Source organism: Leucopleurus acutus (genome assembly GCF_964270905.1).
Source record: "Leucopleurus acutus genome assembly, chromosome: 19".
Taxonomy (NCBI): domain Eukaryota; kingdom Metazoa; phylum Chordata; class Mammalia; order Artiodactyla; family Delphinidae; genus Leucopleurus; species Leucopleurus acutus.
In genome coordinates, this window is record NC_139161.1 from 49,622,336 (window position 1) to 49,647,236 (window position 24,901).

At 53.4% G+C, this 24,901-nt stretch overlaps 1 protein-coding gene across 1 annotated transcript in view; it reads left to right on the forward strand.

Moving 5' to 3' along the window:
- Nucleotides 1-6,455: 6,455 nt before the first annotated feature.
- Nucleotides 6,456-24,901, forward strand: part of SPNS3 (SPNS lysolipid transporter 3, sphingosine-1-phosphate (putative)) — a gene marked incomplete at both ends in the record, with an annotated part of 40,416 nt that continues 21,970 nt past the window's right edge. Inside the window, 8 exon segments of the mRNA XM_082861561.1 lie at nt 6,456-6,678; nt 6,681-6,767; nt 11,452-11,588; nt 12,133-12,284; nt 12,997-13,063; nt 13,762-13,910; nt 14,709-14,861; nt 19,965-20,154. Coding sequence (XP_082717687.1) covers nt 6,456-6,678; nt 6,681-6,767; nt 11,452-11,588; nt 12,133-12,284; nt 12,997-13,063; nt 13,762-13,910; nt 14,709-14,861; nt 19,965-20,154 — 1,158 coding nt within the window.

Genomic DNA, 24,901 nt, shown 5'->3' on the forward strand with positions numbered 1-24,901 from the left:
TTAGGACCCAGTCCAGGATCCCATGTTGCATTTAATTATCATATCTCTTTCATCTCCTTTAATGTGAAACAATCCCTCAGTCTTTCTTAGTCTTTTGTGACCTTGACATTTTGAATAATACAGTTCCTTTAAAAAAAAATAGTCTTCTATACTCTTACCATCTGATCTAGCAATTGTGCTTCTTGGTATTTACCCAAAGGAGTTAAAAACTTATGGCCACACAAAAACTTGCACATGGATGTTTTTTTATCAGCTTTATTTATAATTGCCCAAACTTGCAAGCATCCAAGATGCCCTTCAGGAGGTGAATGGATAAACCACGGCCCATCCAGACAATGGAATATTATGCAATACTAAGAAGAAATGAGAACCTGCTAAAGGGGCAGCTGGTGGCGCCCTGCTCGCCGGCGTCAGCGCCCTGGGCTGGTAGGACCTGCTCCCTTCCCTTGCCTCAAGGCGCTCTTCAGAATCTGAAAAGGAAGCAGTTGGGGGCATGGTGCCCATGAGCTGGGGCGCACACCAGGGACATCTTTCGTCCCCAGGTCCCTCCCCGAGCTTGAGGTCAGAACAGAGATGAGAGTCTAGAGGAGAAAGGAAACTCGCCCTTTGGGCTGATGCCCACGCCGGGAAAGCTCTGGCTGACTCTTCGTGGTGCAAGCATCTCGGTCTTCATTTTACAGATGAGCAGACTTGAAGCTTAGAGGAACCCATTCATTTCTTACTCCAACAGTTAATTAAAGCACCTACTTTGTGCCAGGCCCTGGGTTAGGCTCTGGAGACACAACCACGAACAAGACACACGCTCATGAAGGAAGACACAAAACATAAGGGAGTGATGCCCAACTGAACTTGAGCCCGCAGAGGTCTGCACAGGGGTGCCCAGGAGCCCTGGGACCACGCCAGCTCTGCCACACATGTATCAATACAGAGTGGCGGGCTGCCTCCCTGGACCTGTTTCTCCATGAGGAAGTAGAGAACATCTGCTCCCTTCCCCTAACTTTCTGGAAAGAAGGCCAGGGAGGAAGAGCCCTCTCTCCCCCAAGGTCTTGGTTCTTTTGGACAGGTCCACTTGCCAGAAGACCAAGGGGGCTTATTTCTGCCGAAGCTGCAGGGATAGGCCTCAGGGCACAGAGCCCTAGTGACCTCACTGCCGGAGCAGGTGCAGGGGGATGGGATAGTTTCTAACTCAGGGGCACAACCTTTAGACACAGGGCCTCCTCCTCTTTCAAACACTGCGTGGCTGGAGAGCCAGGGGCTAGAGCTGTCTCCCTACATGGTCTCTATAAAGCAGTGCTGGATAGCTGGGGCCGGACTAAGAGCTGCTGGCAGGTAGATCTGGTTTCCCGTACCAGCCGTGGCTGTGGGCAGTTCACTTAAGCCCCTCTGAGTCTCAGTTTCATCCCAGAAATGGAGGAAATGACAGTATTTACCGTATAGAGGTGTTGGGAGATCAAATGAGATAATGCATTTAAAATGCTGTACAGTGGTTAAGAATCCACCTGCCAATGCAGGGGACACGGTTCGAGCCCTGGTCCAGGAAGATCCCACATGCCGTGGAGCAACTAAGCCCGTGCACCACAACTACTGAGCCTGCGCTCTAGAGCCTGTGAGCCACAACTACTGAGCCCGCGCGCCACAACTACTGAAGCCCCTGCGCCTAGAGCCCGTGCTCCGCAACAAGAGAAGCCACCACAATGAGAAGCCCACGCACCACAACGAAGAGTAGCCCCCGCTCGTTGCAGCAAGAGAAAGCCGCGTGCAGCAATGAAGACCCAGTGCAGCCAAAAATAAATAAATTAAATAAATACATTTTTAAAAAAAGAAGAAGAAGAAGAAATGAGCTCTCAAGCCGTGAAACAACATGGAGGAAACTTCAATGCAAATGACTAAGAGAAAGAAGCCAATCTGAAAGGGCTACATCATGTAAGATTCCAGCTATATGACATTCTGGAAAAGGCAAAACTATGGAGACAGTAAAAATATCAGTGGTTGTCAGAGGATGAGGGGAGGGAGGGATGAATAGGCAGAGCACAGAGGATTTTAGGGCAATAAAACTATTCTGTGACACTGTAATGGTGAGTATATGTGGTACGTTTGTCCAAACCCATAGAAGGTACCACACCAAGAATGAACCCTAATGTAAACTATGGACTCTGAGTGATAATGATGGGTCAAGGTCATCAACTGAAGCAAATGTCCCACTCGGGAGGGTGGGGTGCTGATAATAGGGGAGGCTATGCGTGTGTGGGGGAAGTGGGAGTAAAGAGTAAAGAGGGGTAAATGGGAAATCCTAACCTTTTGCTCAGTTTTGCTGTGAACCTAAAACTGCTCTAAAAAATAAAGTATATTAAAAAAATAGTGTCCCTCATTTGGGTTTGTCTGATGTTTCCACCTGATTAGATTGGGGTCATGCATTCCTGGTGGGAATCCTGCCCCTCGTTGGTGATGCTATTTTAATCCTTTGGTCAAGATGTTGCCTGATTCTCCTCCTGTATTGTTACCCTTCCCCCCACCTGCTACTAATGAACAATCTGTAAAGAGGCACTTTAAGAGCATGCCAATATCTTTCCCCTCATCAAAAATCTCCCGCTAAACTTCACATCCAATGTTGAGTTTTGCCCACAGGCTGCCTTCCTGTCGGCCGCCCCTCACTGTCTTTGTTTCTCCGGTTAGGACATTACGTAGGAGCAGGTTAGCCTCCGCTTCCGGTCCAGTCCAGTGTCGCTCTCCTGGCCAACACCCAGCCTTCCTGATCTGACCCGGGTTCGAGTCCCTCATTCACAGCCCATCTCATGTGTGGCAGCCAGACCTTCCCACAGCGAGTGGGACTCTGGGAGACTCGTCTCATTTCCTGTCCTGCAAAGCTGCTCTTTCTCACGGCTGCTACCATAGCCCCAGGCTAGGTCAAAAGGACCAGCCACCCTGGGTGGTGAGGCCAGGAGCTCTCTTCCCCCCAGCAGGCCTCAGGGGCTGCGGATGGTGAAATCTCACCTTCGAGGCTGCACTGGGCTCAGTAGAGACCTGCAGTAAGATACCGAGCGGTTAGGGCAGCTGCTTTGAGGTTGGGCGGCTGGGAGCCCACAGGAAGTGACTTGGTGCAGAGCTGATGCGTCTTTACCCCGGCACCCATCCCGGGACGGGAGCTGCAGGCTGGCGAGGCTGGGGGCATGTCCGCGGAGTGCGGGGAACCTGGGCCCGAGGGGCTTCAGGGCTGGTCCCCGGGGCCAGGCGGGCACTCAAGGGCCATGGGCTTGGGTCCGTGCCCCTCTCCATCCACGCCCACCCCCTGGAGCCTGCCCCGCTGGAGAGCTTATGTGGCTGCTGCCGTGCTCTGCTACATCAACCTCCTGAACTACATGAACTGGTTCATCATTGCAGGTGAGGAAGGGGACGGGCATCCTGGGCGGCACTTGCCCATCTACCTGCTGGCTGCCCTGCCACCAGCCGGTGCTGTGTATCCACAGTGGGCTTCTGTCCAGCAGACTTTCTTCTTGTGCAGCACATCCCTGCTATTCTTACCCCCGGCCTGGTTTCAGCCTGGCCTGAAATGGGGGAGGGCCAAATGAGTTCCCAATCCAGCCCCAAACTGTACATGCACGCAGGTGTGGGTGCACAGTGGTGGTGGGTGGGTGAGGACAGCAGGGAGGACTGGGCCTCGGGCAAATGTCTGGTGGTTCTGGGTGGAAGGTCGGGGTGAGGTCGTGGAGGACAGGGTGGCCTGGCCCTGCTCCCAAGCAAGAACTAGCTGGCTGGTTGTTTCTGGGGCATCAGGCTGCGTGCAAACTTTGCACATTCTGCCTTCCTTCCTGTAGCCCCCAGGGCTCAACCTGCTGTGTCGTCATGTCACTCACTCATGCACTTATTCATTTGTCCATTCATTCATTCAAGATTCAGCCTTTTCTCTCTTGATCGCGGATCCCTTCAAGATCGACTGAGCACTATGGGCCTTGGGGACCCTCTAGTGGGCCTTGGGGACCCAGGGGAGGGAAAGTCAACCTTGTAGCTCCTGAACTCAGGAATGAGCCTCATGGGGCAGAGGGACAGAGGAGCCTGGGGAGCTCCGAGGAGGTGCTTGCAGCAGGCGGGGCCCTCCTCCGAGGCCAGGGTATGGATTCAGCAGTTACCAGCTCGCAGCTGTGGAATGAATGGGCCTGGGGTTGCAGAGAGCACCAGACCCAGTGGGTGTGTCTGTCTTCGAGGAGCTCAGAGGCATACAGGACACACGTAGAAGTGGCTCTAATCCAGGACAGACTCGGGAGAGCATCATTTGGGCAGCCCCAGGATGAAAAACTGAGGGTTCCGACAGAATTCACCGAGGAGGGGCATATGGTTTGGGTCTTGAAGGCTGAAAAAATCGGTAAAGCAGGGAATGGGGTCAGGCAAGGGCGTTCAGAGAGAGGGGTCGGCGTGAGCCAGAGCACATGGGGCCAAAGTGCATGCTCTGATCAGGAGAGGAGCTGGGGGAAGCGGCAACTTATTCTAAAAGGGTGTTTGGGGCTGGATCATAGGTTTCTTGGGGGCCAGGCTGGGAGCTTGCACTTTCTGCTGAGGCCGTGGGGAGCAAGTGGGGAGACTGTAATCAGAGTTGAGGCCCTGATGGAGGCAAGAGGAGACGGGGAGGTCAGTCAGAGGCTACCACTAGGATTAGACTGGAGCTGGGGAGGCATGAGTTGGACTGGGGGTGGAGGGCATGAAGGGGAGAGGAGGGGTCAACCAGGCATGTGGAGCTCTTTCAGCCCCGCAGGCTGGGATCCCTGCTTTCCTGGGAGGCCGCTGGCTGGGCTGTCAGTTCCTGAGTCCTCCCGGCCTGAGGCACTTTCCCTGATGGGAATTCCTCTGGCTGTGTGAGTAGCAAGGCTGTGGTTATTGGGCTGAGGGAGGCCATGGGAAGCGAAACCCCACAGAGTGCCTGGGGACGGTTGGAGCAGGTGATTGTCAGCCACTAGAATTCTCTGGTGTGAAGCAGGTCTTTGGGAGGCCGGAGGGACAGAGGAAAGATAAAAACAAGGCTGGGACTTCCCTGGTGGCACAGTGGTTGAGAATCCACCTGCCAATGCGGGGGACACGGGTTTCAGCCCTGGTCCGGGAAGATCCCACATGCCGCGGAGCAACTAAGCCCGTGCGCCACAACTACCGAGCCTGCGCTCTAGAGCCCATGAGCCACAACTACTGAGCCCGAGTGCCAGAACTACTGAAGCCCACGTGCCTAGAGCCCGTGCTCCACAAGAGAAGCCACCGCAATGAGAAGCCCACGCACCGCAACGAAGAGTAGCTCCAGCTCGTCGCAACTAGAGAAAGCCACGCACAGCAATGAAGACCCAACGCAGCCAAGAAAAACAGAGCAGCGCAGGACTGGGGGGAGCCCAGGAGCAGTCAAAACAAGGGGCTGAGTCCCAGTCCCCCAAATGAGTGCGAATATAGAGAATTTTTACTTAGCCATTTTCTTTGTTTACCTGTGTTGTCTCTTGCCAATGAATATGTCTAATTCGTGTAAGTAAAAGTATTAAAAGGGAAGGAAAGACTTACAAGTTGGTATCTGGACGTTGTGGCAACTGGGTACAAAGTGAATATCGGAACAAAACCCTCTCACTCTGCTTCTCTGCTTCTTCCATCTTTTTCACCCACTGGCTGGTCTCACAGGTGTGGATGTGGGGCTTTCTTCTCCATCGTGGGGGTGTTTCTGCAGGGCTCCATTTGTGACTCTGGGTGGGAGGGTAGACCCAGCTCCCCTAATTCCAGCTGTACAGCCATAGGTGGCTGGAGCCTCTGTTTCTCCATCTGTATAATGGGGACAGTGATACTGAGGGCCCTCAGCCATCTCATAATTCAATCAAAGCGATGACAGGGCCAGAGCCTCACAGCTCAGATGAGCAGGTGCCTGGGACCGTGACTGACTCTGGAGTACCACCAAGGGGCTGAGGGGATTTCAGCCTAGCAATCTCTCGGAGGGGCTTCAGAGCAAAAGCCTGCCACCCTCAGGGGCCGAGGTCGGACCTAAGTGGGACCCTCTGAAGCTCTCATGGGCATTCCGTGTTTGTGTGTCCATGCCTCTGGAAGAACATGCTTGTGTGTGCATGTGTGCAGGCCAGGGCACATATGCCTTTGCATGCACATGCTCATGCAGGTATATGTATGTCTATGAATGTCTGGAGTTTGTATACGAGCAGGGCTGCACAATCCCAGGGACTTTCATTTACACTGTAGTCTAAGTGAACGGCTGCCGTCACTATGACTGTGACGTGAAGGGCAGCCCTGCACGTGTGCAAATGCATGCATGCCTGTGCGTGTGTCTTTACATGTATGTCTCAGTGTACGTATGTCCGGGTGTACGAGACTGGGCTTACACGCCTGTGAGTGCAGGCTCCTGTATGTGTATGTCTCGGTGCCTCTGGGTGTGCCTGTTTGTATGTAGCTGTGTGGATCTGCATGTCTGTGTGCCTGCATGACTAAGTGTCATGCTTGTGCATGAATGTGTGTGTATATCTGTGCCTTTGGGATGTGCTGGCTCCTGTATCTGTGTGTGTGTGTGTGTGTATGTGTTTGTGTGCATGTGTGGGAGAGGGGGGAAGAGAACAGTGGGCCCGGGTGCCACACCGGTGCTGTGCTGGTCGGCTGCAGGCCTGTCGCAAATGCAGGGGCAGCTGCCCTTAGAGGCCTGGCAGGCAACTTCCCATTTCCTGACACTGTCCTTCCGCCCACAGGAGTTCTGCTGGACGTACAGAAGTTTTATCAGATCAGTGACAGCAATGCTGGTTTGCTTCAGACAGGTAAGGAGGGAATCCCCAGCCTGGGGCCCTGGGCTCATGCTGGGTGGGGGTCTTTCAGCAGGTCCTGCTCTGTGTCCATCTCCAGCTGCTGGGAAATGGGTGCCAGGCTGAGCCTCACTGAGTCCCTTGGCACAGAGGATGGGCGGTATTTGGGTGGGAGGGACAGTCTGGGTCGGAGAAGGAGGCAGCACAGGCTGGGATCTGGTTGGTGCCTGAACAGCCTCTTAGGGTTTGAGGGTAGGAGCTGTGGAAGAAGCAACGGGAGCCGGGGCTGGAAAAGCCTCCCGAGTGGAGTTGCTCACTCATCCTTCACATCTGTTAAGCTCAGCTTTGTAGCCGGGGTTGAGAATTTCTGACGTGTGCTTTCCTCTCACGGACCTGATCGCTAGGACACAGACAGACAGACAGTGGACTTCCCTGGCAGTCCAGTGGTTAAGACTCTGGGCTTCCACTACAGGGGGCATGGGTTCGATCCCTGGCTGGGGAACTAAGATCCCACATGCCTCGAGGAGCTGCCAAAAAAAATAAAAAAAGGTAGACAGAGACACGTACCCCGCCCATGGGCTCAGGTGGGGTCTGGGCCCACTGGGGCCTACATTCCAGCAGTGGGGAGCAGCCACACCTCCCATTCCAAGGTTGGGGTCACAAGGCATTAACTTTTCCCCAATGTCTGGATGGCGACACACACATGCACACGCACATGTATGCACACACTGTCACAACACAGGATACACGTGTGTGTTCTTTACAGTTTTGAGAGAATTCATGTACAGATCGAGCCCGTATATTTCTTTCGTAAAATAGATCTGCCTGAGAACAAGCATCTGGCTCTTTTTTTCCCACCTCCCCTTTAATACTCACCTGTCCACCATTTAAAACATATATTTATTTATTTATTTGGCTGTGCCAGGTCTTAGTTGTGGCATGTGGGATCTAGTTCCCTGACCAGGGATCAAACCCGGGCTCCCTGCATTGGGGGCGTGGAGTCTTAACTGCTGGACCACCAAGGAAGTTCCCGTCCACCATTTTTGGCAGGAAAATACACCTATCCCCATTCTGAGTTTTACTAGGTATAGAAACCTCCAGGGTACTAGACAAAGGGACCCCTCATGGCTGTTTGGCTTCTGTTGATGAGGCCCTGGAACGGGTCAGAGAGAGCATCGGTAGAAACCAATTGGGGATGTTTCCTCCAGGCTACAAACCCGGGGATGGCAAGGCTCCAAGCCTTATCTAGCTGTCCCGCTCGTGTGTGACAGTCTACTATTTATCTACGACTGAGAATTCAGAAGTGAGATGGTTGTCTTAGGGATGGGTATCAACACATTTATTTCAACTAAAAAAATGAAGCCAACATTTTAATATCTTTTCTTTTTTTTTTTTTTTTTTGCGGTACGCGGGCCTCTCACTGTTGTGGCCTCTCCCGTTGCGGAGCACAGGCTCCGGACGCGCAGGCTCAGCGGCCATGGCCCGTGTCCCCTGCGTCGGCAGGCGGACTGTCAACCACTGCGCCACCAGGGAAGCTCTTAATCTCTTTCTTACAGACAACCAGTCTGATCTGTCCTACTGATTGGGCAAATGAGGACTGGCTTTGCCCATAAGCCTTTATGGTAGACATTTCCCGTAAACTGAATGAGCTTAATCTGCAGCCTAAGGATTTGGATGAAAATATAGTTTAAAACATACAATCATGCTGGAAATCACATCCTTCTCAACTATTTAAACTTACGATAAAAATGCCTCAGCTGAAAACATGCAAAAGGGTCCACAGTTCTGTAAACCGAGGCACCGAGCAAAAGAGGTAGATCACTGGTTAGACCACCATGTTTTCCAATTGCTCCTGTCTTGGGGCTGAGGCCGGCAGCTGGTGCTTACCTTCCAGTCATATTGTAGCCAAAGGGAGACTGTGTCTCGGTTCAATACCCACAACCTTCTAGATTAAACAGATAATGGAATCTGAGTCAGTATTTCCCTTCCCTGGTTCTTACCATGGTGAACAGGATTATTACCACAAGGCCCCTGATAAGTGAGTTGTGGGGAGGGAGAAGTTTGTGTGTATGAGAGAGAGCGGGGGGAAGCCTGTGAACGTGGGGACGTGCTTGTGCGTGTGTAGTGGGGAATGTGCGTGTGCGTGTGAGTGTGTGTGTTTGAGGTTGGATGAAGGGAAGGGGTTTCTCTGCAGAAGCAGCCCAAAGAGGTGTGTGGAAAGGGCAGTGGGCTTGGAGGCCTGACGACCAGGCTTGTCCCCAGTGACCTCAGGTGAGTCTTTTCACCTTTCTGGGTCACCGTGCAATGGCCCTAAGACCCACCCTGCTGTCTGCAGGGTGGTAGACTGGAGGAAACCGATGACTCAAAGGGCACGGTGTAGCTCTAAGAGTGGGGTGGAAGGTGGGGGGAAGCAGTGGTCAGACACCCCTCACCCCATCGCTATGGGACAGAGAAGCTGCTGGAGTTAGTTAACTGATTTACAATATTTAAAACGAACACTGATGTGGACCTTACCGTGTGCCAGGTGCTAGTCTAAGGGCTTAATAACATTAACTCATTTAATCTCACAACAATCCCACGAGGCAGGGATTATTATTATGCCCATTTTACGGATGAAGAACCTGAGGCACAGAGAGGCTATGGGGCTTGCTGAAGGTCACACAGCTGGTAAGTGACAGAGCTGGGATTCAAATCCAGGTAGCTGCTTATAGAGTCCTTCTCTGAACCCTGTGCTCCTTAATTACTCCCACCTTGTCACAGAAATGATTTTAATCTGGAGAGCGAAGGCGTGCCTGCCTTCCACTTAGGGGCAGGCTTCTCCATCCCAGGAGATCTGCAGGTTTAAGGTGTTTATATCCTGTAAAGAATCCCTACCCCAAATCTCATAAAAGTATGAGATTTGGGGAAATATTTTATAAGCTTTAGGTAAAGAAGATGTGCATTAACAAGACACAAAATGACTCCCCCCCCCCGAGGAAGATTGATAAATTTGACTACATCAAAGCTAAATTCTTCTGTATGATGGTGATTGAAACTATAAGTGCAATTAGCAATAATAATAGATGACGTTTGTTGGGCATTTACATAAAGCCCGTCACTGCCTTTTATATGCTTTATTTTATTTAATCTTCCCCATAACCTTATGGGGGAAGTACTATTACTATCGTACTCTGTAGTTGATAAAGGGAAAACAGGAGAGTTAAGGATTTTGTCCAAAGTCACACAACTAGGAAGTGGTGGGGTCAGGATGTGAGCCCAGGTATTCAGTCGCAGAATTTGCATTTTAAATCCTTAATACAAATATAAAGGACTGGGAGAAAATTATCCACAAAGAGCCCCATAGAAAAATAGGCAGAGGATGTGAACACAGAGCCTGCTACTCAGCCTCACTTGGAAAAAGAACAAAGCAGGTTAAAACGTCAGCGAGACGCCATTTGTGTTTCAACCATTAAATGAACAAAAATAAATCGATTGATCCTAGCAAGTGTCAGCAAGCAATATACATACTTCTATTCAAGTGTAAATTGATACAGCCTTTTTGGAGGCCTATTTTGGCAGTAGTTATTATATATTTAAATGCCGTTCACACCAAAGACCTTTCTCAGCGGAGGATTAGGTCAAATCACATTAAACTGCCGTTTTTGTAGGTCAAAACTGGCTTAATTTCCGCAATTGCCTACGGCTCAACCCAGTAATAGAGCGGGTCAGGGCAAAGTGGGAGGGGCTGGAACCTGAGCTGGGACGAATCTGGACATTCATTGGGCTCAGGAAATGTCAATCATCTGTGCTCCTGAATGAGGACGCAGACGCTGGGCGGGGCCCCCCAAAGCCTAAGGCCCTTGGGTGGTGGGACGGGGTGGAGGAGGGTCGGACCTTGCCCAGGTCACCTGGCGGCTCTCGGAGGCAGCGGAGGAGGGTGGAGGAGATTTTATTTGAGGAACAGAAGCAGTGAAGGTAGTTATCCACGTGGTATAGTCACGCAAAAACGTGGCAGTTTCTTTGTCTTCGCAGAATAGCAAACGCATTCACTAATCCAGTCACCAATTCATAAGCGTTTAGTACTTTAAAAAACTGTATAAATACAACTGCAGCGTCAGGGGAATGTTTTACCTACTTAGGAAGACCAAATCTTTTCCAGCCTCCAGGGGCCGCTGGTTTATAATCACTGTGCTCATTCTAAACCGTGCTCGTCGGCTCGGAGCAGGCACCTGGCCCGCACCCCGCCCCCTCTTGCCTTCCACGCCCTGCCTCCAGCAGGGGCTTGAGAGCGAAGTCCCTGTGAGCTCTCCGAGAGACAGGGCCCTGGCAGCTCCACGCCGGGCTCTGTGTTCACTTCTGTCTCACGTTTACACGGCCTGGGAGGGGGATGTTGACTTCTCCACTGCTGGGCTGGTGCTCAGAGAGGTGGAGTTAGTAACCCAAGGCTGCACAGCGAGCAAGCAGCAGAACTGAGATTTGAGTCGGGGCCCTGCCCCCACCCTTTCCTTCCAGTCCCCCTGACTCTGGGCAGTGGTGGGGATTGGATTGGGGGATTCACCTCATCTTTTCCTCCTCCCAGCCTCCACCCACTGCCAAGCTTGTGGTGTCTGAGCTGGTTCCCTTTTCTGGGCCTGCTGGACCCATCTGCCCCCCGCCCCCACCCCCCCCTCCGCCTTTGTCGAGCCGGGGATGCATGCTGCCCCCTGCGTGTCTCCTTCAGTCTTCATCGGCTGCCTGCTGCTGTCTGCACCCGTGTTCGGCTACCTGGGCGACCGACACAGCCGCAAGGTGACGCTGAGCTTAGGTATCCTGCTCTGGTCAGGAGCAGGCCTCTGCAGCTCCTTCATCCCCCCTCGGGTAGGTACCTTCACCCCTTCCCAGGCCCCCGGGGGACCCTCCCCCACCTTCTTCCTCCCTGATCCAGCCCCAGCAGAGCTGCTTCTGCTCCATTGCAGGCTCCAGGCTGGCTGGGGGATTGTCTTCTAAGGGCTGAGAGAGGGGCCTTCTGAACAGGCTGTTGGACTTTCTTAACAGGGGCCTTCCTCTCTGGCATCTCCCGCTGCTGCCCATGGCTTCACTTCCGCTCGACTGTGCTGGGGCTGGGGGTGAGGGTAACTGCTACTGTCTGCGGGAACTGGCCTGGTTAGCACAGATGATGCCCAGGAAGAGGGCTACTCAGGGCAGGGGGTTGGGGGTGGCTGTGGACACCAGCAGGGGGCACCCGTGTGGTTTGGGGAGCCTGGGCTGGGAGGATAATGAGGTGTCTGGAGCCCTGATCTCCCTCTCCTCCCCTGGGGCACGTGTCACCAGATGCCCTCGGGTCCCTCTGACAAATCCTCAGGTCCCCTTGCCCCGAGGGTGATTTCTGGAACTCACTGCAGTCTTGTGCCTGTTTGCCCAGTACTCCTGGCTCTTCTTCCTGTCCCGGGGGGTGGTGGGCACTGGCACTGCCAGCTACTCCACCACTGCGCCCACTGTCCTGGGAGACCTCTTCGTGAGGGACCAGCGAACCCGAGTGCTGGCCATCTTCTATATCTTTATCCCTGTTGGAAGGTTGGTATTACCCTGGATCCACTTCCCTGGGTGGTAAACTGAGGCCTAAAGGAGTCAGAACAGGAGCCGGGCTGGGTGGAGGAGACATCAGAGCAGAAAGGCTTGGAATCCCAACTCTACCCCTTCCTCACTGTGTCACTTTACCTCTCTGAACCTCAGTTTCCTCATCTGTAAATGGGGCCAATAACACGAACTGACAGGCTATGGTGGGAGTTAGAGATACATAATGAGGATGCTCCCTACATGCTAGTACACTCCAGGAAGGGGTGAGAAATAGCGGCGCAGCAGTGTGGGCTGCACAGGGAGGGGCCCGCCCTGGGAGGGGAGGCAGACAAATGTCTTAGGGTTGGGCCATGCACTCCATAGTGGGGTAGGACAGAGTGGGTTTTGCAGTCAGGCCCCTGAGCTCTGACTCAGGTTTCCTGAAATCTCCTGATTTGGGCAGGGCTGAGACTTGGGGAGGTGGGGTGGGTGGTCCCCAGATAGAGAGACAGTGGGTGTTTGGGATGGGCCTGGAGCCAGAGGTCACCTGTGACTTGACCAAGGGCAGTGGACATCTGGGCCTCACGTGGCTCACTTTTCCCAGTGAAAAAGGCAATGAGCTGCAGAGAGCCGGCTCCCTGGGGTCGGGGCACCCCGGCTCAGGCTGGCCTTGGGGCCTCAGGGCTGCCTCCCTTCCCTCACTGCCCATTTCCCCTGCCCCCTGTCGCAGTGGTCTGGGCTACGTGCTGGGGTCGGCTGTGACGGAGCTGACCGGGAACTGGCGTTGGGCCCTCCGAGTGAGTCCAGCTTCCTTTTCTTCCCTCCGCTTTCCCCCTGGGCCGGCAGGGACTTTCCAGCCTCCAGTGGCCTTTGCCCCTTGGCACGGTATCTGGCGCCATGGGGCGTGTTCAGACATCAGCAGCTCAGACATTTGGGGCGTCCTGTGGACCACGGCCTCTGGAAGTCGTGCCCCTGGTTCAGATCCCAGCTGCTCAGTTTGCTAGCTTGCAAGTCACCTCCCTCTTTGGGGCCTCACTTTGCCTGTCTGTAGAGTGGGGGAGTAAAGTCTACCTTATGGAATCTTGAGGATTAATGAGATAAGGTATAGGAAGACACTAGGGCAGGGCTGGTGTGGCAGATGGAGGTGTGGGCCTGGAAAAGGGACAGTTATTGGGGCAGCAAGTACTCAACAGTCAGGGTCAGTGTAGTTAAGCCTCCAGGTCTCAACCATGTCAGGCTCACAGGTCCCAATAGAGTGGTGTCTGTATAGGACAGACAGGTGTTAAGTCAAACCCCAAGGGGACCCTGCTCCCCAGAGAGGCTGTCCTCTCAGGGCTGAGGGGGTGAGAAACAGTGGTTTGTCAAGCTCTGTGTATAACCAGCTCCCAGGAAGTGAGTCCCTCCCCAGCCTGGACCACAGAGTTCAGTCACTGCCAGGATCTCCTGGGTCGCAGTAGTGTGTGGCCCTGAGCTTCCTGGGCCCTCCTGTCCCCAGATCATGCCCTGCCTGGAAGCCGTGGCCTTGATCCTGCTTATCGTCCTGGTTCCAGACCCACCCCGGGGAGCTGCTGAGAAGCAGGGGGTGGTGACCGTTGGGGGCCCAAGGAGCACCTGGTGTGAGGACGTCAGATACCTGGGGAGAAAGTGAGTGTCCCTGCCCCTCCCTGCATGTCACCGAAAACCCCTCTGTCTGCCCCGGCATCTCTGACTTCCTTCCCTCCACCTCCAGAGAACCCTCCCCGACTGCCCTCTTCCTTCTCTGAGCTCCCACTCACCAACGGAGATGCCACTCCCCCACTCGGAGGCCCCCTCCCCCTAGCCATGTGACGGAATACGGGCTGGGAGAGAGGGAGGAAGACACTGTGGGCTCCAGCCTTGGCTCTGCCCTGCCTTATCCCAGAGTGACCTGAGACTTGGAGCCTCACTTCCCTCATTTATTCAGTGGACATAGTTCTCCAGCTTTGCCGGCTTCTCAGGGTTACTGGGAAGATGCCCGAGTGAATCACTCACCTCTCTGAGCCTCACGGGAGAGCATCCCTCCTCTGTTCCAGGCGTGGTCGGGGAGGCAGACAGGAGTCACCCACATGGCCGGGTCTCATGATTTACCAAAATATGGGGCACGGGCAGGACCCCACTCTCTTTGTTACAGACCCACGAGTCGAGTGGAGGGCACTCAGAGGAGGGTGGGGCAGCACAGACAGCTTGCTGGAGAATGTGATGTTGGATTTGGGTCCGTCAGTCTGGGGAGACTTGGTCAGGCAGAGAGGAGGGAGGAAGGAACAGCTGGAGGGAAGGTGCGGAGGTGGGAGGGGCAGGCTGCTTAGGGAGTGTCGGGAAGGACCTGGAGCCACCTGAGTGCCCAGGAGAGGGGGAGTGGGGCAGTAGGAGGCTCCTGCAGCCCCAGCCCTCTCCCGGGTCGAGCCACATCATCTTCTCTTACAGCTGGAGTTTTGTGGGGTCGACCCTTGGAGTTACAGCCATGGCCTTTGTGACTGGAGCTCTGGGCTTCTGGGCCCCCAAGTTTCTGTTCGAGGCCCGTGTGGTGCACGGGCTGCAGCTTCCCTGCTTTCGGGAGCCGTGCAACAGCCAGGACAGGTGAGGAGGGGCGCGTGGGTGCCCGGCTCAGGGGGGCTCTTGATGGGGAAGTTTTCAGGAGGTTCTGAGCCCCCAGATTCAGCCTCTGTGGGCTCATGGAGCTCTGGGCAGACACCAGGACTAGCTTGGGCAGAGCCCCTGGTTTTAGCTTGGGCAGAGCCCCTGCTGCTCTGAGCGGCCACAGGCGGCTCCCTCATTCTCTCTGGGCCCCAGTCCCTGTCTTCCTGCTCTTGGGCTGCTATGGGGGTCCAGAAAGCACTTGCGGGTGGGTGAGGCTTCCGTGGGGCCTGTCCTTCGGAGGGACCCGTAGTGTGAGGTCGTCCCATTCTACAGATGGCAAACTGAGGCACTGGGATGCTTCATTACTTCTCTGGCTTAGGGATTTCACACATGCATTTGTATGTTCTCTGCCTCATTTGAGGCGCTGGCAGTCCTGGGAAAGCTGCTCTTCTCACCCTGCTGTTCTCCTGTCCCCCCAGCTGACCCTGTTCTCCAGGGGCTCCATGACCTCCTGATGGAGCGGGCATGTCTAATCCTCTCCTATTTGCTTCCTCCTTCTCCCTGCTGATGCTTTCCAGTCTCCTTGAGGACCCCTTCTCCTCCCTGATCCTGCCCCGATGGGTTTCTCAGAGTTCCTCAGGGCTCCGTGTTCTCCCCTGAGGCCTCAGTGACACTAGTGCTCTGCTGGCAGCATTGACATCCCTTCTCCCCAGCCTCCTCTCTTGCCTCTGCCTCCCTCCCTGATGCCCAGGGAGAGCTTCGTGTCATTTCCAGAATGTCCCCTGCTCCGTCACTTGTCTCTGCCTTTGCCCAAGCTGTGCCCTTTGCCCATAGCTACCTTCCCTTTTCTCATCATTACTTCTTATAAGCTTTAACTTTAGTTCAGGCCCTATTCTAAGCCCTTTACATGAAAAACCCTCTGAGGTTTTATAATAATAAACCCTAGTGTTCGTGTATTACAAATGAGGAGGCGGAAGATCAGAGAGGTTAAACAAATTGTCCGAGGTCACACAACTCGAGTAGCAGAGCCAGGATTCAAACCCATCTGACTCCAAAGCTTCTGCTCTTAAGCTCCATGTACTGTTGCCTCTGGAGACTGCTTGGTACTGTTAATTGACTTGAACATCTCCCCACCAGCTGGCATACAGTGGGTGCTCAGGCAGCATCCAGTAAGTGAATGAATGAATGAATGCATCAAAGGATACTGTGTTTTTTTTTTTTTTTTTTTTGCCACACCAAGCAGCATGCAGGATCTTAGTTCTCTGACCAGGGATTGAACCCATGCCTCCTGCAGTGGAAGCGTGAACTCCTAACCACTGGACCGCCAGGGAAGTCCCAGGATATTGTGATGTTTATCCTGGCTCTACAGCTAGATTCTTGGATCTCCCCAGAGGCAAAGACTGAGTCCTAAAAGTCCCACTGCAGCTTGAAAAAGTGGGGAAAAACCAGGTCTCCATCCCACTTCAGGCATTGACTGGCTGTCTGTTCCTGGGCCAGTGATTTCCCCATTGTCTGCTTCAGCTCTTCCTCTAACTCAGCTTATTCCCAGAACCTGGCTGGGAAGCTGTGTTAGGGTCCTGGGGCTGATGGAACGAATGACCACACACTTGGGTAGCTTCAAACAACAGAAACTTTTCCCATAGTTCTGGAGGCCAGAAGTCCATAATGGTTTCACGGGGCCAAAACCAAGTTCAGCAGGGCCACACTCTCGCTGGCAGCTCTCGGGGAGAATCCTTCCTTGCCTCTTCCAGCTTCTGGTGGCTGCTGGCAGTCCTTGGTTGTGGCCGCATCACTCCAAGCTCAACATCCACGGTCACGTTGCCTTGTCCTCTGTGTCTCAGATCTCCCTCTGCTTCCCTCTTATAAGGACATTTGTAATTGCATTTAGGGCCCACCAAAAAATTGGAGGATCATCTCCCTACCTCAAGAACATTAATGTAATCACATCTACAAAGTCTATTTTGCCATATAAGGGAATATATTGTCACAGTTTCCAGAGATAGATGTCTTGGGTTGCGGGGCATTATTCAACCTACCACAGGGTCCTGGTGTTCGGGTTCTGCACAGACCCTAGCTGTTAATACACCCTCCATAGTTAGGATAAGCCCGCAGGTGAGGGTGGGGCGGGAGCAGGAAGCTGCAGGACACAGGATTCTAGCTCAGCCAGAGGGAGAACTTCCAACATACAGAGCGGGGCCCAGACGGAAGGGGCAGCATTAGGGTAATGAGCTTCCCATCCCTGGGGGCATGTAAGTAGGAGTTGGATAGCTGCTTGCCAGGGCCATTGTACAGAGGATCAGCATAGAACTTGCAGGCTTTAAGGACCCTCTTGGCTCAGAGTCTGATTCTGGGAAGGCTTTGTGGGGGTGGGGACATTTCGTGGTAGGTGTGTCCTCTGGCCACACCTCTGCTCAGGGGCACTGGGGGTCCCCCATCTACACCGCCTGTTTGAATAAGTAATCCTAAGTCTTAGAAAGGTCTCGAGACCCTGCCAAGGCTGGCTCAGACCGGGACTCAGAGGTAGATAGCATTCATCCGGGATTTGGGGTCACTTGACTGGGCTGAGCTGGAGCCTGGTACAGCTTGCAAGGCTAGGAAGGTTCGGTGAGCACCTTTAAGCTGCCTAAGGACACACATGCTTTGTTTGGAAGCAGAGGGCCAGGAGACCCTGGCTCTGCCAATGTGGGGCTGTGTGGCCTCGGACAGGTCTCTGCCCTCTCTGGGCTTTACACAATCTCCTATAAATCAAGGGGATGGGGCAGGGAAATAAACCCATTAGTCCTCAGCCTGTGGGACGGACATTTCACAGAAGTTATTTAGGGGAGAGGTAGTTTTTTGTGGCACTCAATTTGTCAGTAACCATAGTCTTGCGTCTGTCATGTTCTTACCTCTTGGTAGTAGCCATGGAGGTAATATCAGGCACCTGGCACTTTTGGAAAGGTTTGGATCTGGGAGGGGATCCTGGCCAGGTGGAGAATGGTGGGTGGGGGCAGTGGTGCTCCAAGGCAGGGAAGCCAGAAAGTGTAGGGTGAGTTTAGAGAATTTCCAGTCATTTGTGCAGAGTGAGGGAAGGAGAAAAGAGGGGAGGTTACACAGGTCAGCAGGGGCCAGTCCTGCAGTGCTGGCTGGGAGCCTGCCCTGAGGACAACAGGGAGCCACTTAGGGGCTGGAAAGGTCCTAGTTACCTTCGTTTTTTCAAGAGTTCACGCTAGTCAGTCTCAGCATTCCTTTGGGCTTCTTTAAAAGGAGGCTTGGGGGACTTCCCTGGTGGTCTAGTGGTTAAGAATCTGTCTTCCAATGCAGGGGACGTGGGTTCGATCCCTGGTTGGGAAACTAAGATCCCACATGCCGTGGGTAACTAAGCCCGCATGCCACAACTACTGAGCCACAACTAGAGAGCCCACGTGACGCAGCTAAGACCCGACGCAGCCAAAAATAAAATGAATAAATATTAAAAAAGGAGGCTTGGGCCCATCCTTTGGGCTAGACCAGGAGGATGAAGGTGTATATTCACATCCTGTTGCTTAGTAGCTGGGTAATCTTGGACTCAACCTTTCTTTCTTTCTTTTTTAAAAATATTTTGTTTATTTATTTATTTGGCTGCACTGGGTCTTTGTTGAGACATGCGGGATGTTCGTTGCCACGTGTGGGATCTTTGTTGTGGTGTGCAGGATCTTTAGTTGCAGCATGCGAACTCTTAGTGTGGCATATGGGATCTAGTTCCTTGACCAGGGATCGAACCTGGGACCCCTGCATTGGGAGCACGGAGTCTTAGCCACTGGACCACCAGGGAAGTCCTGGCCTCAACCTTTCTTAACCTCACCTGTTTCAGCTGTCCACCTGGGAATTCTGGGAGAGATCAGTGAGCCATTTGGTTAATATCTCTTGTTCCAGGCTCTATGCTCCCAGCCTAGAGTCAAGAAAGTAAACCGAACCTGGTTTCTGTTCTCCAGGAATTCACAGCCTAGTGAATAACCTTGATGATAGGGACATGGAAGATGTTATGGGAACTGAAGGGGGTGAACAAATCAGCAGAGGGACAAGGGAAAGCATCCTCAAAGAGGGGACCTTTGTGATGGGTCTTGAAGGATGCATAGGAGTTCGGTAGGTAGAGAAACCAGTGAAGGGTGTTCCAGGTGGAAGAATAAAAGTATGAAGTGGGGACAGCAACTAGTCTGGGGACTGAGGAGGATGGAATTGGGGTTTGTGGTTGAGGTCACCCAGAGTCAGATCATGAAGGACCATGTATACCACAATGAGCTGGAACCAAATCTGGTGGGTGTTTAAGAGCTGGTGGAGAATTTTAGGCAGGGAGTGGGCAGGGGCATAGTCAGATCTGTGTTCTAGAAAGTATCCTCTGGGGGACCTGTATGGAGGTTGTCCTAGAAGGACAGGTTTCTACAGGAGGGAGGTGCAGGAGGGACCAAGTGGAGTTGAAATGGGTCTAGGAGTAGGTGGCAAAGGTAGTGAAGTTAAGAGGGGGCTACTTGAGAGGTGTTCAGAAACAGAGAGTCGAAGGATGGACTCAAGGAGGGGAGGGTGTGTGGGACTTCACTGGCAGCCCAGTGGTTAAGACTCCGCGCTTCCACTGCAGGGGGCATGGGTTTGACCCCCGGTTGGGGAACAGAAAAAAAGAGAGAGAGGAAGGGTGTGTACAATGCCGGTGTATCATAGGAGCTCGATAAATAAACGCTCACTTACCTGCATTCTATTAGTATTGGGGCCTGGAAGGCGAGAAGGTTGGGGCCAGTGTGGGACTGTAGAATTAAGATTTCTGAGTGGGGCAGTTTTAGGTGGTGAAACAGTGGAGGAGATTGCTGGCAATGAGGCAGGCTGGGCGCTGGGGTGCTGGGGTGCTAGAAAGATCACCCACATGGCCAGTGGCATCCCCAGGATGAGGCAGGAAAGAGGATGGGAAGGGTAGGGGCGTACGTGGATCCCAGAGCAGGGTCCCAGGGACCCACGAGCACTGGTTAGGAGGGAGGGGAAGGGGCCCACAGCCACACTTTCTGTAGGTACCAGATCACGCACTGGGGTGTAGGCGGCCGGACCCCTATCCTGACGCCACCGGCTGACCAATCCCTCTCTGCTCTTTTCCATCAGCCTGATTTTTGGGGTACTGACTGTTGTGACTGGCCTTGTTGGGGTCATCCTGGGAGCAGAGGCTTCAAGGAGATACAAGAAAGTCAACCCAAGGGCTGAGCCCCTCATCTGTGCTGCCAGCTTGTTTGCTGCAGCCCCCTGCCTCTACCTGGCTCTCATCCTGGCCCCGACTACCCTCCTGGCCTCCTATGTAAGTGAAGGCCCCTTTGGAGGTGGGAGTGGGGTGAGGTGGGTAGGGAACTCCTGTTTCACATAGGCTTACACTGTGCCGGGTCTTCACGTACATTACCTTTATCCTTCCGGGGAGCTTTGTTATCCCCATTTAACAGATGAGTAAACTGAGGCTTACCCAGAGTAACACAGCTAGGGGCAGAACTGGGATTTGAGCCTAAGCCTTTCTAAAGTGTGTCCTCTGAGCTCCTGGTTAATACTTTGATGGGAGAAAATGAGACCCCTTTATTCCCAGGACATGTTTTGAGTCCAAGAAGAAATAGGGTAATTCTCCCCAGGTTACAGATGACGAAAGTGAGGTTCAGATTGGCCATAGCCAGTGCGGACACTGCTTTAAAGGTGACGGTATTAAGGATACCATATCTTCCAGATCCATATCCCATCACATCCCTTCATGTGCCTCACACTCCGGTTATACCAGTGACAGGTGCTCACATCTCCCAGCCTTTGCTTGTGTCCATTCCCTCCGCCAGGGGCACCATTCCCCTCTTCTGTGCATCCTAAAGTCGTTCTGCTGTAAGACCCAACTCAAAGGCCACCTCCTCCAAAAACTTCCCAGACGACTCTATGCTCACATCAGCATTCACTGGGGCTCCGTGCATGTTTAGGTCTCATCAGGCGTCCTGGTGTATCTATATCCATACATACACACTTATATGTGTGCTGCTGTATCCCTGGCTCTCCAGAGCCCTGGCCCTGGTTGTCCCACCTGATGGGAAGGAGCCACTGATACTGGGAAGATGGCGCCAGCCTAGCCCCAGCTAGACTGGTTCAAGCTTCCTACCCCTCCACTCCCACTCCCTGGTCCTAAGGCCCTGGGGACCCACCACTGTGGACATGGAAGCCCCTGCATGTGTGGGTGGGGTTCACAGAGCAGGCTGGACTCAGAAAGCAAATCAATAACAGCTTTATTGTTCCCTGACCAGTTTGAGTGGGTCTCTCCCCCATGACCAGACCCCATAGCTTTTCTTTCTTTTTAAATTTTTTACATTTAATTTTATTTATTTATCTCTGGCTGCAGTGGGTCTCGGTTGCTGCACGCGGGCTTTCTCTAGTTGCAGCGAGCAGGGGCTACTCTTCGTTGCAGTGGGCGGGTTTCTCATTGCGGTGGCTTCTCTTGTTGCTGAGCTTCAGTAGTTGTGGCACGCGGGCTCAGCAGTTGTGGCTCGCGGGCCCTAGAGCGCAGGCTCAGTAGTTGTGGTGCACAGGCTTAGTTGCTCCATGGCATGTGGGATCTTCCTGGAACAGGGATTGAACCCGTGTCCCCTGCATTGGAAGGCGGATTCTTAACCACTGTGCCACCAGGGAAGCCCCCACCATAGCTTTTCCAGTTACACTCATGAAGCCCAGTCTCATTTAAATCAAAACTTTTGTTCTACTTCCAAATAAAGCTTCTATCCAGGTCCAGAAAATTGCACTGGGGAGAGGGGGAGCTCTACTCGGTTGGATTCTCCTTGCTCCATCTCTGTCCTTTGTCCCCAAGACCACGGCTCCCCTGGGATCCTGACCGCTCCAGGGTTGGGCAGGCCAGCAAAGATGACCGGAAATGGGCCAGGTGTTATTGGTGTCTGGCGTTGTTTTGCTGACTGTCAGTGCCCTCCTTGTGGTAGATGCCCAGATGTTGGCTGACTCCTCTCTTGGGAGCACTTTTGTGGGTTCTGGGGGCCTTGGGCCCCAGCATTTGCATTGTCCAATTCCCTGGTGCAGGAGACATCGTCACCTGTGTACTGTCGCAGCTTCCCTCCGCTCCTTTCCAGGGTTGCCCTTCCAGCTCTTCCTCCTGGGCCCTGTCGCCCCAGGCAGGCACCCCAGGGGGCTCCCCTCTTGTGACCCTCAAGCCTGTCTCCTCTCCATGGTTTCTGTTTGACCCCTGGATGTGCTTAGGATGTAGCTGCCCCTACTGCTGCCCTTGTACATCCTCCTGTTCCCAGGTCACATGTGTTGGGGTGTCCTGAGGATGCTCTTTGTAGATGTATCCCAGGTGGCCCTGGTGTAGGAAAGTGCATTTTTTGGGCATCCAGCCAGGGAGAAAGCCCAGTGTCCTTCCTGACAGGCACTGCGCTTTCTGTGGGTGGGCCACCCGAAGCCCCTCACTCAGCTTTCTCACTCTTCAAATAAATCCTCCCCAGCCTGGGTCTCCAGCCTTCTTCTGTATAAGCTGGGGGGCCACATGGGATGGTTCCCTTTCTCTCTCTGAGTCCTGAGGTGTGTCTTGTGCCTCTTTTAAGGTGTGGGTGCTTCTCACCAGTGTCGTCAGCCTTGGTTGGGTTTCCGCTGAAGTTCCTGGGGAATAGACAAGTCCTGTTAACATTCCCTTCTGCACGTGCTCTTATTTAGTCCTTACAGTGCCCTCCTCGGAAAGGGTTTTTCTCATCCCCACTTGACAGATGGGAAAACTGAGGCCCAGAGACAGCAACACAAAGAGTAGGACAGATAAACCTCTAACGCAGCTCCGCAGACTCCAAAGTCTCTGTCCTTCATGCCGCACTGACCCTTGTCACCCCCATGGGAAAGAAACAGAGGCCGGCGTACACCAGGCACTAATAAATACCTTAATGCTTATTGTCTGAGGGAGTGACTGGGACCGTCATCTCCAGCTGGTGGGGACTGAATGGGCCTGACCTTGCAGGGAGGCTGAGGCCTGGGCAGATGGAGGCCCCATTTAAGGCCTGTCACTGCATTGGCTGGGCCCGCGGACCACCTGCCAGTTCCGCTTCTGCCACTGTCTTGCTTGGCTCTGGGAAGCAGCTCCTTGGCTGTGTTTTGGGGACACAGCTGTCCCCCGCCCCATAGCCTGGCGCATCTCCAGAGCTGGATGGCTCATCTACAAATGACATTGCATCTTGGCTGACAAAGCCAGCTGGGGAATCTCTTCTCTAGGCCGGCCCTGGGATGCGAGGGACTGCAGGGCAGGAAGGCTGGCAGGGCTGGGATGTGTCCATCGTCCAGTGCTGGGAAGCTGCTCCTCCTTGTGGCTCGTGTTTGGGCTGGGCAGGATCCCCAGCGACCAGAGCTCCAGCCTTCCAGAAGTGGTGCGGTTCTTTCTGGACCCCCTGACCAGACCCCCCTCCTCCATGGCTCTGTCTGTGCTTTTGAGGTTCTGAGATTCAGGCTCTAGCTCCCCCCATCCCCGCACCCCCGCACCCCTGCCCACTAACACCAGTCATAAATCTTTTTTTTTTTTTTTTTTGCGTTACGCGGGCCTCTCACTGTTGTGGCCTCTCCCGTTGCGGAGCACAGGCTCCGGACGCGCAGGCTCAGCGGCCATGGCTTACGGGCCCAGCCGCTCCGCAGCATGTGGGATCTTCCCGGACCGGGGCACGAACCCGTGTCCCCTGCATCGGCAGGCGGACTCTCAACCACTGCGCCACCAGGGAAGCCCAGTCATAAATCTTTCACACCTCCAAACTGCCCCTCTTCTCTTGGTCCGCTCTGTCCTGTCATGGCACACGCCTTGCCGTCTTTCTCTAGGACTGTCCCAAGAGCCCCCGTCCTGGTCTCCATGTCTTCCTGCTCCCGCACCATGATCTGTTCTCCCCACACTGCCAGAGGGACACCACAGAAACTTCCCTGCTTGAAAGCCTCGCATAGCTCCTTGGTGCCTCTGGAACTAAGTCTAACTCCTCATCCTGGCATTCAAGGCCCCTCATGAACGGCCCTGACATCCTTAGTAGCCTTATTCGATGTGGTTCTGCCATGCAGGTCCCCTCCTGATTCCCAGGATATGCCCTGTGCTCTCCACATGCAGGCTCTCCCTCTGTTTCCTCTACTCCCTTCCCTTCTCCATACGCCCGAATCATTCTGGGCCTTCAAGGGAGGCTAGAGCACCATCTCTCCATGGAGCCTTCCCTGATTGCTAGAGCCAACGCTCTCTCCCCATACTCGCCACTCCTCAGCACTGTCTTCCTTGGGTCCTGGTTACTTATGCTCTGGCCACCCCCTCCCAGCTGGGCCCAGGTTTGTTCCTATCTTTCTCAGCACTCCAGCCCGAAGCACAGTGTCAGGCACTTGGAGTGGGGTGGGGGTGATCAGCCGGTTGCTGTGTGAATGGTTGAGTGACCAGCTATTTTCATTCATTCATTTATTCAACAGGTATTTATTGAGTGCCTATAAAGGTGGCATGCTAGTTTAAATGCCACAGATATAGCAGTAGATAAAACAGACTAAATTATCTCTGTTTTTAGGGAGCTCCCATTCTAGTTGGGGGAGATAGACCACAGGCAAGATATGTAAGTAAAATTCACAATATTGTGAGTTATGGGATATTTAGGGGAACAGTGTTCCAAGCAGAGGGAAAAGCAACTGTAAATACCCTGAGGCAGGAGCGTATCTGCTGGGTTTAGGGAACAGCAAGAAGGGCACTGTGGTTAGTGTGGAATGAAAGGAGAAGGGGAAATGAGGACAGAGAGGTGGTGGGACAAGATGATGTAGGGCCATGTGGGCATTGGGTGGGGCTGGCTGAGAGCTGAGTTGAGGTTTTGTGCTGAGGTGTGGGTGGTCTAGCTTATGTTTTTTGCATCCATTGAGATGATCATGTAGTTTGTCCTTTATTTTATTAGTATGGTATATTACATTGATTGATATTTGTATGTTTAACCAACCTTGCATTCCTGGGATAAACCCTCCCTTGGTCATGGTGTAAAATTATATTTATATGTTGCTGAATTTGGCTTTTTAGTATTTTGTTGAGGATCTTTGCATCTATA